General features: G+C 46.7%; 1 protein-coding gene across 3 annotated transcripts in view; it reads left to right on the forward strand.

Annotated features, from left to right (window-relative positions):
* Window positions 1-18,052, forward strand: part of LOC144174533 (solute carrier family 35 member F3-like) — a 352,239-nt gene that overhangs the window by 306,960 nt on the left and 27,227 nt on the right. For all 3 annotated transcript variants that reach the window (XM_077703284.1, XM_077703286.1, XM_077703285.1), the window contains 3 exons: window positions 2,390-2,517; window positions 5,929-6,148; window positions 7,413-7,541. In XM_077703284.1, coding sequence (XP_077559410.1) covers window positions 2,390-2,517; window positions 5,929-6,148; window positions 7,413-7,541 — 477 coding nt within the window. The remainder of the gene's footprint in view (window positions 1-2,389; window positions 2,518-5,928; window positions 6,149-7,412; window positions 7,542-18,052) is intronic.

Below are 18,052 nucleotides of genomic sequence, written 5' to 3' on the forward strand. Positions count from 1 at the left end.
TACTTGGTTTGTTTGTACACTGTATCTAGCTCCAAGTCAAGGTCGCCTCACACAAGCGCTGCACATGCGACGCTTCGCTGACTGGTACGCCAGTAGGAAAATATAAGGCCTCTTGAAGGCGGGAGAAGAGTCAGCGAAGTCAATATAGGTACTAAGCAAATAAAATCAACTGATATTTTTAGCGTACAGCGTAAAACTAGGGCGCGGGAAGCACTTTTTTGCGCTGGGCGAACAAGCACAGCGGTCAGCAGCACTACGCATCTGCGAACGCTTTTCCGTCTACGAAATGCAATTGCTAGACGTGAGCTACTGTGGAAACTCGGGCGACGCTTACTGCACGATCGCAGTACAACAAATAGTCACCTAAGCGCCTTGAAATGCCAAAACTAAATAAAAGTGTAAACCGGTTGTACAATATATACCCTATATTAGCAACGCATTCCCGTCCCGCTCCGTGGCCTAGCGGTCTGGGGCGCTGGGAATTCCCCGCAAATGTTTTGCGAGTCACGAGTTCGAATCCCCGCTGGTAGGTGCTTTTTTTTTATGTAAGTCAACTTTTTTGTTTTCCGCCGATGTTTTCTATATTGAGTTCACCTTTTTTTGGGCCGCAACGTTCATGGCTACACGAACTAGTTCACAAAACGCGCGCAGGCTGGCACTGGCGCGCTAGCGAGTTCTCGTTGGCGTGCTGTTGCCATAAGCACCGACTGCTTGCAGGCAGTGGGCACAGGCCGGAATGAACAGACCCTTGGCCTGGTGCGAACACGCTTTTTACGATACAGGCATGAGATGAGGGAGGCAAGCTCCAAATATGGGGGAAAAGCGCATGACATTTGGGCGTCTGCGGGTACGCGGAGGGCGTTCATGCACTGCGTAGGTCTCGGCTAGTGAATGCTACGACTACAAGCCGTCCTGGGAGGCTTATCTTGTGCATTTTACAGCCGACAACATGGCAGAAGCGCGGTACGATGATTACTGAGATATTGAGAATGCCCATCCAACAAAGCCATTGGTTATGTTTTACAGAACCGAAACCGAAACCGAAACTTGTGTGATTGCTAACCTTGGGCATCGTCCAATCACGGCGCCCCTCCTCCCAACGTCACAGCCTTAGTTGGTGCGGCCGCCGCAAACCGCGCATGGTAGTTTTTCTTCTTTCGCGCTTTGTAAAATAATTACCGATTTGTCAACCGGATAAAAGATGAAAAGTGTGCTAATTTGAGCCAGTCTACGCAGTGCAAGCAAAAACGGGAGCTTGACAAATTCACTTCAGTGTCCCTTTAAGTGTAAAACTTTGCTCGTCTTCGTGTCAGCATCTTATTCGTATGTCTGCTATTTCCGTGCTTTTCTGTCTCTTTTTGTTACTCTCTCTCACCTCTAGACAACCACTCCGTAAGCACTTCCGTGCACCCGGAATTTGTTGCACCCGACCTATGTCCTGCTTTTGTCTATTTGTTTGTCTCATTTTGAGCTTTAACGGGTTTGAACCCGTTTTTCAATCTAATTCGTGCGTCTTGCTACTTATCGTTTCCTCACAGCTCCTGTATTTACAAGGAGGATTTGTGGCCCATCCTTAGGGAGTGAGAAAATGGGACAAAGTCCAAATTAGAGTGAACATGTCTGCAGGACAGCGTACTCGCAGCGATCGTACATCGATATTTGTAATTGTAAAAGTCAATGCACCGGCGACGTTTTCCAGTAATCGTGTATTGTATGTAGAAATGTTGCTAACCAACAATGGAGTTTCCACGCTAGGTTTCATTTGTGCTAATTGCAGCATACAAAAGAGTCACTAGAAACATCTAAAAATATAACCCCTAGCATACATCGTATGTCAAAGGCTTCCTAAACTTTTTTGCTGCCAATGCATGATTTAAGCGTTCAAGAGCATTTACTCCCTCGAATTATCAGAGACTTGCACATACAAAGAATGCAGTGTTTTTAGTATTGACCTAATGGTGCTTACAGGAAGTGTATATGATGATAACTGACAGCAAGACTTAGTTCTGATCAGTGCAGAAATCCGCAAACAAATCAAAGATGTTGATGCTAGGATGATTTGGTAGCATAAACTGTCATAACTAGTGTCAATACTAAAAATTTTATTCCACTTCTTGTTTCTAAAATGCGTATTTCATCTTCGGTTCTCCACCCAAAAGGAGGCAAGTGAAATTGAAATGAAGAATTTCAATAAAAAGCTAGGGTTTAACACAGGTGTACACAATTTATGTTACAAATTTCCTATCGGTTGAGGTTTCTAATCTAGGGAAATGCGGAAACAATTTTCCATTTCAATACCTCCTATCATTCCAGACATTTAGCTCCCGCATATCGCAAGTTTTAACGCTTAGTTTGATACCTGCGCTGACTGTTTCACTCTGTCGTGCAGGTTTCCTTCGACGCGCCCTTCTTCACGACGTGGGTGTGCGCAAGCTTCAACACGTTCTTTTTCCCCATCTTTTTAATGGGCCGCCTCTGCTCCAGGACTGAGAAGACGACTGCCAAGAATGTGCTCATGTAAGACGCCATTCCGGACAAAGACAGGATGCTTTTTGGCATTAGCACGTGGTCTTGGAGGAAAAATTGCACGAAAGTTTAGCAACTAAGCAGGGCGACCTCTGTCGCTACACGCTGGCAGGTGGGTACGTTGTAGGTGGTACAGTCGGCCAGAAGCTTAAAACGAATGACGGAAAGCGTGACCTGGCCGACTTCCGGCGGCGGCACGAAGCGATTGTCATCTGGTGGATGATAAGGCTCTAGATATGTCTTCGGCGGCTGGTGACAGCTGGTGCGCAGATCGCTTTAACCGCTTCGCCTGTGCCAGAGTGCCGCGTAGAAAACACAATCGTTACGTGGGCGTTGCTACCTTTTTTTTTCATATATGCGACCTCTCACTCCCAGAAACGTATGGGAAAAGTCCGGTGCGCGAAATTGAAACGGCTTACGTAGTTTTGGGGGGTCAATGGTTGAGCGTTTGCCCTACTGTATACATTAACAAGCTACTGCGGCTGCTGATGAGGGATTAAAGGGGCACTGACACAAAAATTTTGCATCTTGTTTTTTATGTTGCGATAAGTAGCTAGTGACCTACTTATAACCTGTAGAAACCTCATTTGCTTCAGCTTGCGACGGTTGTTTAATTAGAGGCATTTTCAATGCGGCCAGTCGCAGTTTCGGTTTCAGCGAGTGCCGCGAAACGATGGATTTTGTGGATTTTGTGTGAACAAAGCTGACCACGTGACCATCGGAAGGATATCACAGAGCAGAGCCGCCGTAGCACTGTCGAATCCGCATCGACGGCAGTTTCTGCGAATGCCCCACGTACTGATCTCGTGAGGCGCTTAATTAAAAAGCGACCGTGGATGTGACGCAGGCGCTGCGAGTGCAAATGCTACCGCGGCTAAAGAACGACGCGCGACCAGCGCGACGCTCGAGACGGTGGGTGGCAAGACGCGCGCTGGGAGCAGCCGGCCGGTCTGCCTACAGGTCCGCCTACAGATGTGTTCGGCTTAGCACTGCGGCGGATATTCGAGTGCCGCTCTCGTAAGCGGTGCAGATGACAATTTTTAATGCAACCCGCCATCGCATCATTAACTCCTTCCTCATGTAAGCCACCATGGTCGGGACTTGGGGACAATTTCGTGCAGCGGTAACAAGCTATCAGTCGAGCTACCTGCGCCGGCCTGGGCCACTTCGCGGCCGTGGCCGCCGCCTGCACAGCGACCGTGCGGCTAGCTCAGTGGGCCTTTCGTGCCTCCGGCGCGTTTTCGCATCCAGTGGTAATAGACAGTAATAGAAACAGAGTGCCTGGAATCGCTGTAGAACTTTGGTCGCTGCCAGCTGCCCGATGAGCTGACGAAATCACGGCGCCTCCGCCGCCAACGATCGGGTCGTTCGTTCTCGAGAGCAGAAGCTCCGCCCTCCGGCCCTCCGATTGGAGCGGCGAGCCAGGCGAGCGGGCGAAAAACGCCGGCAGTGCGGAAGCGGTAAACACATACTCGTGACGTGTTTGGACGTTGTTTATTTACACAATATCCTCGGGATGTCGATTGCGCGTGGTCCTCTGCTGGCTGCTCGGTTGCGTTTAGCACACTTTAAAATTGATTTTAAATATGTTCTAGGCTGTATTTGCCGCTGATATTTTGCAGATGATATAAATGTGTTCCCACCAATCTATCTCCGAAGCTATCTCGCCTTCAAAATTTTGTGTCAGTGCCCCTTTAAGTAAGGGAAGAACAAGGTTTTATTGAGGTAGGTAGGTAACCAACCGCTAGGATACAGCATTATTGAATTGGCGAGCCAAACATTAGGCGTTCAAAGCCGCGAGCAAGAAATGGCGCACACAAAGTGGCTGACGACGTAAGAGAATAAAAATACATTGAGTTGAACAGAAAAGTCAGTAAACTTGGGTCTGCTTGTGAACTTAGCTCTTTTTTTATGATGCTAAATGTGTAAAATTTTTGTCACATAGGAAAAAATCGGCGTGCCAGGCCCTACTCTCCTAATTTTATACCCCGCACGAGCCATTTAGCAGAAGCTCATTCCCTTGGCACTTTTTTAGGTGAAGCAGCTGCACGAGAATTACTCCTCCAGATATCCATTTTGTAAACTCTACTGTGTTATAGGCAACGTCCTGAATTAAACCTCGGTGCGTATAAAGCGTGCACAAGCATATTTGATCAGTCGCAACTTTGAAGACAGCTACAAGGCTGCATTACTGTTTTGATTGTCCATAAAGCCTATTTTAACTGTGACATTTTAACTGTTCGACGCGTTCCAGAGGGGTTTGAGCCAGGTTAACTTTCCTGCCTTTCTTCTACATTCTTCCTTCCTTATGCAACATTTAAATTGGCGATCAAAATGGGCCTTATTCGAACACTATTTTGTGTTAAACTGGCAGTGCTGATATTTCTAATTAGACGTGCCACAACAAAAGCGAATCAACTGGAGAGAAACTCGACAATGAAGTAATTTCTTTGTATTCGAACTGTCTTACACACAACAAACGAAAGTTCATGTTTGGCGATCTTGGGGGCAGCAAGTTGCATAAGTTGTTCAAGCACACTGATTTATACCGGTCGCCATCTTTGTGTGGGGTTGTATCGGATCACAGAGCTGGTTTCTGTAAACACTCATTTGCAGAGTTGCCTATGCCAAGAACGGCGCATAGATGGCCATTGCTCGTTGGTTTCGTATCACTCATTGCGCAGTAGCAGTGGTAAGTCGATGCCAGACGATGAATATTTTTTTTTGCGGAAGATTAGCTTAGTCCATCTGCGGTTTGCAAAGCCAGCCGGAAGACGCCTAAACCTACGTAGTGAACGCAGGTTATTAATTACAGGCACGACGTCATTGTCTGCCATTTTCAATTATCCGTTTTGTTTTAACTGAGCTGTAATTACCCTGATGATGTTTTGGAGCCAGCACAGTTTAGCTGTTGTATTATGAGGTTCATCCTATGCACACATTCTGTGGTTTTAACTTTAACAAGAACGACAGCAACGGCCTGCACCTTTTTTTTTTTCAGTGAAGGAACGCTGCAAGTTGAGGTATGGTTGCTAAGGAATAGAGGGCAAAAATCTCTTGCCTTTCGTTGAGCTTCATCGCTTGCATTTAGTCTCCTGTTTCATCATCGGCATTTAAACTAGCTTTTTTTTTTAAATACCGCTGCTCCATTACGACATGCTTCGGTTAATAAGTTATGCTCACATGAGGCAGACTAACTTCCGGGCACTTTTCCTCAGATGTACACGTTCCACATATATTTGTCTATACCCTGTGATATCTAAGTGGTGCCCGTGAAAAGGTGACAGCATGTGCAGAATGTATGATGCTCGAACCGATCATCTGCGTAGGTGGCAATGCTTCTCCCATGGGTACTAATTTTTCCCGTCTTGGGGCACACGCTTCCCGTCCCTGTGGCTGCAGTGAAACCCTGACGCAGCTGCAGGAGAAGCGGTTCACCTTCTCGCAGTTCTTCTCCCGCTGTGGCCTCTTCTGCCTGCTGTGGGTGATCACGAACTACGCGCTCGTGCACTCACTGCGCATCCTGGACACCACGGACGTCCTGGCCCTGTACGCCTCCAACGTGTCTTTCGTCTACCTCCTCTCCTGGGTCATCCTGCACGAGCAGTTCGTAGGAATCAGGGTGAGCGAAGCGGCAAAGGCAGTGGCCGGGGCATCGTACTGCCTGCCCTGCAGAGTTGCCCTTTTAGGGCAGAAGGTGCATAACGCCTATGTTAAGCATCTCAACAGAGTGCGAAGACTAGTCTCCCGTTATATCGCAAACAATGCGTAACGACATGCAAACGTTGGCTAGAATAACTCACTTTTTCTCTGCGACAGTAAAAATTTTCTTGCTATAGAAAAAAATTGTCCCTCACGTTTTGAACGTGCTCTAATGGGGGAGGGACTCCGTGTGTGGCTTCTTTTACTCACCCATCTTCTTTCCCCCTGTGGTAAATTTAACGATGTTTACAGACGGCCCGCTGGTGGAAAACAGGCTAACAATCAATTAAAATACCATGCGCAAGGCGACGCTTGGCGTATTATTCACTCACTGTTTGCCTACTTGAGATAAAAACACAAAGCAACTCCGGTGTAAACATCATAACCACCAAGTAATCGAACTTCTTGTTTGCTTACCACGCGATCTTTATAGTCCTAAGCTGCAGCTCCAGAATGTGCCTTGTCGACACACAATGTTGCGTTTATGTCCTGCCGCTAGTTAAGCCTTTTACGTACTCTGTGGTGTAAGCAGCCTGTTTTACATAAAGGTCGCTCGTAAAATTGATGTCGACGGTTGTGTGACGTAGCTAGGATGACTGATTTTACGACGCTGCATGCATTGCAGCTCAGAATAGTAAGTTGAAAGCCTGTCTTTTATGAGTTGGCAGAGAAAGGAGAAGCTAATAAGGTGTCACGAGGAGGTTATAGAGTAATTGATTTTAACATGTTACGTTCCTTTTCTCGGAAGATGGTCAGCGCTATGCTGCATTCTTTTTTTATGGTTGTTTCATATCAGGCGGCCGGCGCACTGCTACATCCCTGATGCTAAGTTATTGCAAGCTCGTTCCGGAAATAGAGGTCACGGCAGTATTTCCTCCTCATAATAAGGTTTCAGTGTTTTGCCCTTTTATATAGCCCGACAAATGCAGACGTAGGGGTCTTAGGTGTAAAGTTTTTAGGACATTTGTCTATGAACGTTTAGGGAAATTAGTAAAATGTCGCATACTATTGATTTTGTGCGCGGCCACTGCATGGAATTTACAATTTTAGTGAATGCAATTATCTGTAACTCACTGTCCGCCGGTCATCTTGACGAATCCTCGCTACGTCTGGCTGCCCGGCATAGTATCTTTCTGGCAGCTGCTCTGTTTCCTTCGTACAGAAAGATTCTGCTTATTCCTCAGATAGTGGCGGTGATCTTGTGCAACACGGGCATCGCTCTGCTGGCCTACATGGACGGCGTGACGAGAACCATCACTCTCGGGGGAGTCGTTCTATCGGCGGCCGCGGCGGCGGGCTCTGGAGTTTACAAGGTACGCATAGGAAACTGGTGTACTGTGCACAAACTTTACAAATTGTCCAAGTTATCGCCTAGAGAATTATTATCTCCAGCCGCGAAAGTTGCACCTAAAGATTTGTGAATTTGAGGTGATCTTATTTCTTCGACGTTTGTTCTGACCTCGATGGGCAGTCGTCGTGTCGGATGGCGTGCGAATTCCTTTGCGGTGACGTTGTGCTTGATTTTGTTTCATTTAATTAGTGTAGATTTTTTCTATACCAACGCCAAAATTCAAACTGGGGTGTTGATTGTTTCTCCAAAGCTACACATGGGATATGCGTATGTACAGTCATGGATAATTCAAATACGAACCGTGGAGCACACGGCCGAAGATACCGGTGCGGTCACATGGCAGCGGCCGTGGAAAACGCACGGACATGCGCAGTTATGATGTCGGGAGCGAGGGTGCATGCTCCACTGCGACATGTCGCCCTCTCCTCGCTCGCACGCTTGCCTTGTCACCATGCCGCAAGAGCGCTGCAAGCACTAAAAGCTAAAAGTACTACCACCGCTGCAACTGAAGGGGTTGGTCGCGTTGAGAGCAATGTGGTGCGCACTTGCCTGCAGCTGCGGCCATTTCTTGCGTGGGAAACGCGTGCACGCTCTCGTAAGGCATACTGTGAGCTCATCATGCTTTTTGAAGAAAACCAGCGCACAGAAATGCAGACAAAAATAAATGCATGCCGCATAACTTTTGATGGCACTGCAATGTTTTGCGCTCGTGGTGCAGTAGCCCGGCAATTGAACAATGAGCTGGCCGCCAAGAATGCGCCTTTGTTTAACGGATCCATGGCTGAGTCATTTCGCGGGTTTGGTGCTTGTAGCAAACAAAACATATACCACCAGAATTCATCTCCAATAATATGCATTACTGCAAGCATTGTGTGGGCTGGGAAAATTACTGGCAGAATTCTAATTATAAACATTACGAAGATAAGCAGGTCCAACCATTCTAAGGACAGTTGCCCTTCCACAAAAATTTTGGCAGGCTGATTTTTTCGTGTTTTTTCGTGTTGTTTTGGCAGGCACCTCAGTGCGCATGGAAATCTGCGGAGCGGGCAGCAGTGAGCATGGTTTCGGCGTGACTCGAGTGCCCGTAGTTTTTTAGATGCGAACGCATCTCATTCACTCGCCTTGTCCCTGCATCCGTCCGGCGTTGTCGGCGTCCACCCCTCCCCCATTTTCCTCGCCGCACCAGCTGCGCTCTCCGCCGCTCACCCCCTCTCCTCTCCGATAGCGAACATTCTCTCGCGAGGGGCATAGGATTGGATTCGATTGGATTGGATTGGCTTGGCTTGGCTTGGCTTGGCTTGGATTGGATTTGGATTTGGATTGGATTGGATTGGATTAAAGGGCATTGTGTTGGATTGTGTTGCGTCATAGCCGCGGCAGACGCATTGGTGCCGGCGCGTCCCCTGACCGTTATGCGCGCTATAAAACGCGGTGCCTGCGCCGCTCCGCTTCATCGTTCCAGCGCCGTTCCTCCGCTGCCCAACGCTGCAACGTGAACCCCCTATGCGTCGCATCTACACGGGGGTTCCCGCGAGGGGAGGTGGGAGTTTTGCTCAAGGTACTGCACCCCATATGCAAAGCTATATCGGCAAGTGACGCCGGCACATACGGGGAGCAGGAGTTTGTGTGAGCCGAGCACACAGTGGCCGCAGGATGCCGGACGTACCATCTCGCGCCGCATCGCTAACAATTGTTTTCAGCGCTCTTGCGGCACTCCCGAGCCTCACTCCCGACATCTCAACTGCGCATGTCCGTACGTTTTTCACGGCCGCTGTCAGGTGACGGCACCGGTATCTTCGGCCGTGCGCCCCGCGGTTCGTATTTGAATTGTCCATGACGGTACACGAAATCATTTTTGTGCATTTTACGCGCAGCACCCATATCTAGGACATGACGCACAACGAAACACATGGCTACCTAAGTATCCAAACCCCATGGGTACTTCTAAATGTGCACCTAAATCTCGAGGCGGGCGCTTATGTTTTAACGAGAAAGCAATAAGTTCACTATATTGGTTGAAATTCCGGCGTCTGTGGCACACAGAAGGGCCAGAGGATGGTGGTGCATAAAATTTCCGTTCCAAGACACACGAAATGGCAAACCGCTCAATGGATAAAAACCAGCGGAATGAACACTCGAAAGGATAGCGCTTTTGTCGAGCCATCTCCTATGAACAAAATGACTGATTTGGTTGAAAAGTAAAGAGGGTAAATTTCGCGCTGGGTGGGATTCAGATCAGGGTCCTGAGAAATGAGCGGCGATCACGGATCCGGAGCACCACGGGTCCGTGAGTCGTGTTCACCATAAGTGAAGCTAGCGAAAGCATGTGGCTTGCGTCTTAAGAACAAATATTAGAAACATGTACTCGCCCTGCAAGAGAAACCTGAGCATGGTAATCCCACAACTAGCAATTAGGTGAGTAGTAAAGGACATTCCCGCCAATGGCGGAAACTTATGGCGAGGTCTGTCTGTAATATTAACCGAAAGCTGAAGAAAACGCCGCTAAGGGAAAGGACGACGACGACGATGATAATGATGATGATCAGATGATGATGATGACGACGACGACGACGTCACACAATTGAGTGCCAGTGGACACGTGCCACTCGAACACTACGCCATTACCGTGCATAGAATGAACGCGCTGCGCCCCACGCCACACTTGTTTTACAAATTATATTGGTTCGGCGTATGTGGGGGTAGACCTGGAAATGCATAAACGGCAGGTGGGAAATGTGCCGGCGCACATGATAGCCTTCTGCGGGTTCCGCACTTACACTATTTTTTTAGCATTAACTACATCTTAAGGAGTGCTTAAGTGCCCTACATTTTTTGTTGCATGAGCTGCACTGGCCGAGGTTGAGCAGTTTCGCGTGGCTCCTGGAGAACCGTGCTGCGCATGCGCGTGGAGCAGTGACGTCACACGGCGCTCAAAACGTTGCTCGCTGCCCGGCGTCACTCACACACTCCACGTGCCCAGCGTCTTCGCCGCCCTTCGTTCAGCACGTGGCGGCCCGGTCCACTTGATGATCATGCGAGGGGTGGCCGGGTGTGGAACAGATGGCTCGTGCGTCGCAGCAACACCCGCGTGCACTCGTGGAACCAGCTTAGCTCTGGGGCGATTGGTGACGCTGCGCCGAAGCGGCTTGATAATTATACATGTGTCACATAATGCATATACCGTGTGTGTGCCATTGAAGCAGCAGTAAGCATGATAATCAAGGTAATCTTAGACAACCAGGAAAGCAGTACTCTACACGTTCCTCTAAAATACGAACGAAATCTCGTTCCTCGTTCCTTCCCAGTTTTGAAACGAGTTCGCGTTATAAGTTCCTTTATTGCGAAAGGAACGAGTTTCATTTCCACTTCGAACATTGGAACGTGTCATTACATTTACGTGACAGTTCATTTCTTAATTTAATATATGGTGTCGGATTCCTGAGGCAAAATTAAGTGAAAAATTTACAACTTACATCGAAATACGTATTTTATAGGAATATGAACACCACCGGCAGTAGTTTATCTTGAGATGAAAATAATCCAAAGAAACGCTCCTAGACGATATTTTTTTCAGGTAGCACCGGAAAAACTCGAGACATGTCTAACTGCGATTGTGGTGCTCGTCTATTATAGGTGCAACACATGTGACACTTCTCACTTCAGTCTTACAAATGCGCAGTAAGGTTACAGCACTTCAGATATGCAAATCCAGAGATATCCACATGCGCGAACGTAATTAAATAAGAAACCGCATCGAAAATAACCATACATAGGCCTTTAATGAATGCTCATTTACATCTGGAACAATATTACAGTTTATTTAAAATACCATACAGGCCCATTTGCAGGGAATTTAGTAAGGGGGTTACAAAAGTGAAGCTTTGCGGATCATACAGCCCAACTTTGCGAGTAACAAAACACAGCAGAACAAGTAATCACTATGAGGTTCGAAATCCAAATTTAGGTCGGAAGAAGATAACAAGAAAAAAAAAAGCCAACAGCCTAGTCACACACGAAATCTACGCACAACAATTAAAAAGCATGACGAACACAATCAGGGTAGTAGATAAAGAACACAACCAAAGATAGCCAAGTATGTGCACGCGACGCACCAATCAGTTGCGGTAGTTCGAAATACGCATAAAGGAAAAGCCCAGGAAATAACACGGAGCCTAATCACGTGCGCAAAAAGATTTACACTCTAAAGAATATAGTCGGACACAAAATGCTACACTATAAAATAAAAGAAACAACAATAAATAAATAAAAAGTAATGAGAAACAAAAAACTCGCGCCGTGGTACGAAATGACAGCTTCTTTGGCTCTTCAAAGCAGAAAAAAGTTACGTACATAACATAGTTATAGGATATGACAGAAGAGAAAAAATGTAGAATGATAGGAAAAATGTGAAAACAACTAGTGTGAAAAAATGCCCGAATGCATAGTCGCAACAGGTTAGAGTCCCTTGTTTGAACTCCGCAAGAGTTGCATCTCGATGTTGGGTCAGACAGACGAACCCGTTTTTTCATCAACACTTCGTTGGCAATGTATAAGAGCCGTTCAACGGAAGCGCTTGAGGGTACTGACGTGTTGTACTTGAAGAAAAGTTGTTTCAGTCTCTCAAAGTTCTTCGTCTGTGACAGCGGGTAGTCAACTGGTACCAGCGGGTACCGCGACAGCTCATCCTTTTCCTCGGATGGAAGGATTTGCTTCCCGAAGAAAAAGAAATCCTCGGGCGCGGACGAGGTGGCAAAATCTGCGCTGGATGGCTCGGTCACTGCAGCCAGCTCTGTCTTTATGTCGTTGGTCGCCATGCCTGGCATACAACTGTCTGGGATCCATGATAGCTTAAACCTTGGGATGAAGCAACTGGCAACAATCGCGCTTTCCTTTGAGGGTTTAACCTGAAATCCCGAACAATTCCCGGTGGCCCGGTGAGCCTGCAATTCCGGTGACCCTTCAAATGACCTCACAGCGAAAGCAACTCCCTCGACAACAACGCACCCGCACCTCGCGCGCGCTAATGCGGTAATTAACCCTGACAATATACGGTGGTTTCACAAGGTACCTGCAGTGTGGCTCGGACTTAGAAACCTGTCCCCGGCAGGGAACAATTCTATCGGACAGACACGCATCCTAGCTGTCCTCCCCAGACAAACGATGAAAGGTAAAAAGAATTCTCGCCGCCGCGATATTGAGCTGTCGAACGCCGTGTAAGTTCAACCGGCATGAAAGCAAGCACAAGCTGCGGCCCTCTGCGTTGTTATTCGTCTGCCTTTGGCCTTCAAGGAAGCACGTTCCGCTGAGGGCGGGCAAATTGGCCAGCTTGGCCAGGAAGAGAAACACAGTAGCGGCATGTGGATTTTTGTTCTCGAACCTTGGCATCAAAAACAGCCAATTCCTAGTGATGTAACGCTTCCAGAAGGAATGCCGTTCCTGCCGTTCCTTCAAAAACCTAGCGAGTTACCGTTACAGTTCCGTCGACCCTTAATGGAACGGTGCCGTTCCTTCGTTCCTCCAAAACTGAACTAGTTCCAGGAACGCCGTTTCGTACAGCACTGCAGGAAAGCTAAGAATAACCAGCTGAACTTTAGCTCATGCTACGTATATCCTGGCACAGCCGAGCTAAGCCACTGCTAATTTTCTCTCTCTCTCTTTTCAAAAAAATACCTGCAGCGACCACAATTGAACCCGCGATCTTCAGCACAGCAGACCATTGCTTCAGCGACTAGTTAATCCGCAATTGAGGTGCTACAATCCGGAATCATGCAGAACAACATGCTCATGAATGTCGTTCTGCGCGATTGCGGATCGATTTAAGCTTAATGTGCGCCGTAATCTGGTACACGCGGAAGCTCGGATTTTTGCATTCGTCATAAAAGCAGCCGCCAAGCAGGTAGTCGAACCTATTGCGTCGTGTTTGCTTAAAGAATACCGGAGCTGGTGAGCTATCGCAGGGGTTGAGGATGCTCCCGCCAAGTCCCTGTAGTGTAACGTTTGGTGAAAAACTCCAATTTAGAAATTTTTAGGTTTGCATTAGTTTCTTGTCGCCTACTTTAGCATTGTTATAACTGGAATGCCTCAGAGCTGATGCAAATTTCAGCGTTAAATTGGAGAAAGAGGGGCGAATCGAGCAAACGTCTCGCTGAAAGTAGATCAGAACGGGAATTACACATGTCAAGCGGGGTTCACATTAGGCTGTGTCTACATTCTTCTCGCTGTTTACAGCGATCTGAGCTCCAATTCTTTGTTATGTAATGCTCTGTAGGATTTTGTTCAGTCACCTTTGACCGCAATTGCAGCAGTCGGGAAGCTTAGGCACGGCTAGTCGATGAAATCCGGCGTCCCCAGCCTAGTTAGCAAGAAAATTATTGACCGCACCAAGGGCTCTGTGCAAGTGTACATCGGAAGGGCAATCTCACGTTTGGATCATTTTTACTAGCGCATACTAGGTTCCCCACAATGATAGAAATGGCAGTAAATGCTACGCAGAGGCTATTACCTTTTGTTCATCCGTATACAGTGTATGTGACACTGTCCATTTTCTCTGTTCTTAGAAGGTTGGTACAGCGTGTATATAGATAAGTCGTCCTGGACGTTCATGGTTGCTTTTTAATAGTCATCTACATTCGCACTGTCAAAGCAGATGTAGTTAAAATTCTGTTGCGTGCTCCTAGTGATTTGTTGGGTCACTTCCGCAATACTACGTCATCGTCTGTCTTAATAGGGAGTCTGCCACCAAAACATGTTTTATTTCCCTTTTGCCGCGAATATAGTTTGGCGGGGTGAGTAACGATCGCCTGTAACATCATTTGGCGCGCATGATATAGTACGCGAGCTAGCGCTCAGCACGGAACGACAGCGAATCGAACATACAGTACGAATGACATCTGGTTTTGTACCATAGGGCATGAATGAATTCTGAGCGGCCAATACAGATTGTCTGTTGCGGAGAGCACTGCACTTTCATTTTTGTTCGTAGAGAGTTCTGATGCTTTTTTTTAAGATTTTCACGCGAGGAACACCAATACAAAATTCCGAGAACGAAAACAGAAATCTCTAGTCATCTAAGTCTGGTTCTTGATGGAAATGACGCACCGTAACATGGACCGGAAGAGCTTTTCTTGAATATTACATTTACTCACCTGGATGTAGCATTGCGGCAGACTTCTTGGAGAAAAACACTTTCAGACGCAGGTATGATTACTATTGACAAGGCATTCACAGGGATTGACGCAGCGACGTTATAAGTTTCCGCAAAGGCTCCAGAACACTCTGGTGCTTGACATCATTGGCCGAGGCTGTGCCAAAAGTTATCCATTGCCACAAGTGCGTGACGATTAGCCAAGTCACTGTCTTCTGCGGAAGTGCAACTGTATGTCCCCAATGTGCTGGGCTCCACAAGGCTGGTGACCGCAGTGGATGTGTGCTCAAGTGTGCAGACTTCGGCTTTCATCATGGCCAATCAAAGATCTTTCCACGTCTGAAGAGGTAAATTATGGGCGTGTAGCAGATGCTGAAGTCACACTCCACGCACAAAGAGGTCGCTGCGACGATATAACAGTGACGTGACAGGTCCTGAAAGAAGGCTGGCCTTTGTCTAATTCATGACTCTACGCAAGCGGTCCTTCCCGCAGTGTATCCCGCTTTCAAAGCAGCTACAACCGCTACGGCCACCTACATCCCCATTGGAGTTACCAAGCTGTAACGTATGGAGGTTCAAAACTTCTCGTCAGTTGTCGCATGTAACCCCCTAATCTCCGATCCAGCCTCCAGCTGAGCAGCAGAGCTCAACGCTGAAGTCAGTGACGAGATCTCCCGGCCTGACGGCATGTCCATATTGGCAAGTCGTTACGGTCGTGAGGTATCTCGTGTTTCCAGCCGCACATTTCTCCCTAGACACCAGCACCAGCTGCGTTGCGTCCACTGCAGATTCTAGAGTCCCTGGATCCGGTACTAGCCACTCTAGAGTAAACAAATATCAGGGCACGCGTGCGTCCTTTATTGAGGGGTTCTTGAACATCTCGAAGGAGCGCAAAGTGATCTGTCCACTTTCTTTTGCTTGTGTCCCTGTCGAGGTTGCGCTAGTTTGAGTTCAAGAATCACTACCAGGTACCGCAATTGTCGATCCTTCTACTTCACTGAGCGCAAGTCAAGGAAGTTTCTGTTTTTTAGAGCAACACCACAGACCTGATGCCCCGTGTCTTTCATAATCGCCAGTTTGTTTTCGCGAAATCAATCCCAGTCCTGACCACCTGCGGACCGAACCTGCCCACCTATAAACGTTTTTAAGCAGCCACACACGGGGAGTCCAGCAATTTCGCTGTATTCAAGTAAACGGGATCTCACAATTACCGGCATGTGCTACATCACATGAGTAATAAGGACGTCTGCCTCACCATAAATAAATGCAAGTTCGCCTTCACTCTTGTCTGTGCACACACACCCGACATTTGCTTTTATCCCAAGAGATTGGAGGATATATAAAGCGGAGGCACTTATAGGTGGGTACGAACTGGGGATTTTGATGGATATCACTTGCTTTAGGGAAGCTCAAGCATCTACAGCTGGTGCCGGAGCCTTGTGGCCTTTGTCTGGGACCATGGCGGCGCTTACTGAACGGCGGAAGGGCCGACTTACGACAGCTGCTAAGACTTACCTTTTCTGTCGAGGTGTCTATTCGGCAGTGCACAATGGTTTACCGACATAGAGATTTATGGAAGTGACCGTACTACAACTTGTTAAAGTAAATACGGACAAAGATTACTTTAGACCCTAACATAATTCAGGTGATTCATTGATAGAAGTTTCAATGTAGGGTGAATCGCATCGTCACTGAGGCTGACCTTCGCATCTTCAACTGAGCCAGTCTTTCGCGCACACGCTCGTTGGCACCCCTTCCAATGTCTCTTTTATCTGCAGATAAACTGAAAGATGTAGTCCTAGGAAAGAATAGGTCCCTCATCCATTTTAATGGCAGAAGTCTTCGGAAAAACCATGACGCTATTAATAACTTCATCGCTTCACTTCATCATTCATTTTCTGTCATTTGTATTTCTGAAACTTGGCAGTGTGACGCCGATTGCAATTTATATGGTTTCCCCTCCTATCAGGCCAAAATATTGTCATCGCATGTCAAGTATTCACGGAGGCGCTGCTATATTTATTTCTCCAGAAATAAAATACTCACGTCGGCAGGATCTATCAACGTCCCTCAGTGTGAGACAGTCTGGATCAAAATAGATAAATCATTTTTTCCAGAATGCAATAAAAACATTGTTCTGGGCAGTATATACCACTCCCCGTCTTCTTCCATTCCTGATTTCGTGCTTGGTTTAGCCTCGGTATTTAATAAGGTATCCGCTCAAAATAAGCGCATTGTAATTGTAAGTGACATCAATATTAACTTGCTTGATACTACCTTGAACTCACATTTAGCGCACACTAATTGTTTTAGTGGATTTGGTTATGAATCCTTAATTGTGCAACCCACAAGATGCGCAACGCAAACACTCCTTGATCACGCCCTGTCATATATATATCTCCGTCACCTGAATCCGGTGTAGTAAGTTGCGACATTTCAGATCCTTACCCGATATTTCCTACGTTTCCCAGTAACGTACAAAACTCTGTTCCTTTTTTTTTCACCTCCGTACTTAACAAAAAAAAAAACCTTCATTGATTCGATAGACAAAACTGATTTCTCGGTAGCTGATTCCTTTCATGACCCAGATGGAGCGCTGCAGAAGTTTTGTGACCTATTTCTAGGTGCTGTTTCTTTAAACACAAAAATAATAAATGTAAAAAAAGGAACAAATACCCGAGTAACCATGGGTAACACAAAAGTTGCTAGAATGCATGCGAAAAAAGGAAAATATGTATAGGGAAACTAAAAAGAAGCCGTTTAATTTAGCTCTTGCGAATCGCTACCAAAACTATTGTAACATTTTAAATTTTGTTTTAAAAGACACAAAAAGGCGCTACTACGAAAACAAATTCAGTAAATTCAAGAACAATCTCAAAATGCAATGGCAGCTTCTAAATAGTTTCTTAAATAATGCATCACGTAATGTCCCTATCTCTAAAATTATTCAAGACGGTCGTACTTTTCAGCAACCCGATCATATTGCTTATGATTTAAGTTACTATTTCTCAAATCTTCCTACAGCAGGCCAATCCGTAGCAAATCTTAATATGTGTTGGTCTTCACATAATTGTTATCTTTTTCCTGTCACACCCGTTGAAGTTCGTGCCACGCTTCTTACCCTTAAGGATACTTCAGCAGGTTAAGATTACGTGTGTGCATATCATCTAAAACTTATTGCTCATTGTGTTTATGTGCCTCTCTCCATCATTATCAATAAGATTTTCGCACTCGGCATTTTCCCAAGCTTTCTAAAGCGTGCTAAAATTATTGGTGTTTTTAAGAAAGGAAACAAGCACCTAATATCTAACTACAGGCCTATTTCTATC

The sequence above is a fragment of the Haemaphysalis longicornis genome, unplaced genomic scaffold (genome assembly GCF_048455015.1).
Source record: "Haemaphysalis longicornis isolate Haplotype H1 unplaced genomic scaffold, Haemaphysalis longicornis Haplotype H1 scaffold_3, whole genome shotgun sequence".
In the NCBI taxonomy this organism is placed as follows: Eukaryota; Metazoa; Arthropoda; class Arachnida; order Ixodida; family Ixodidae; genus Haemaphysalis; species Haemaphysalis longicornis.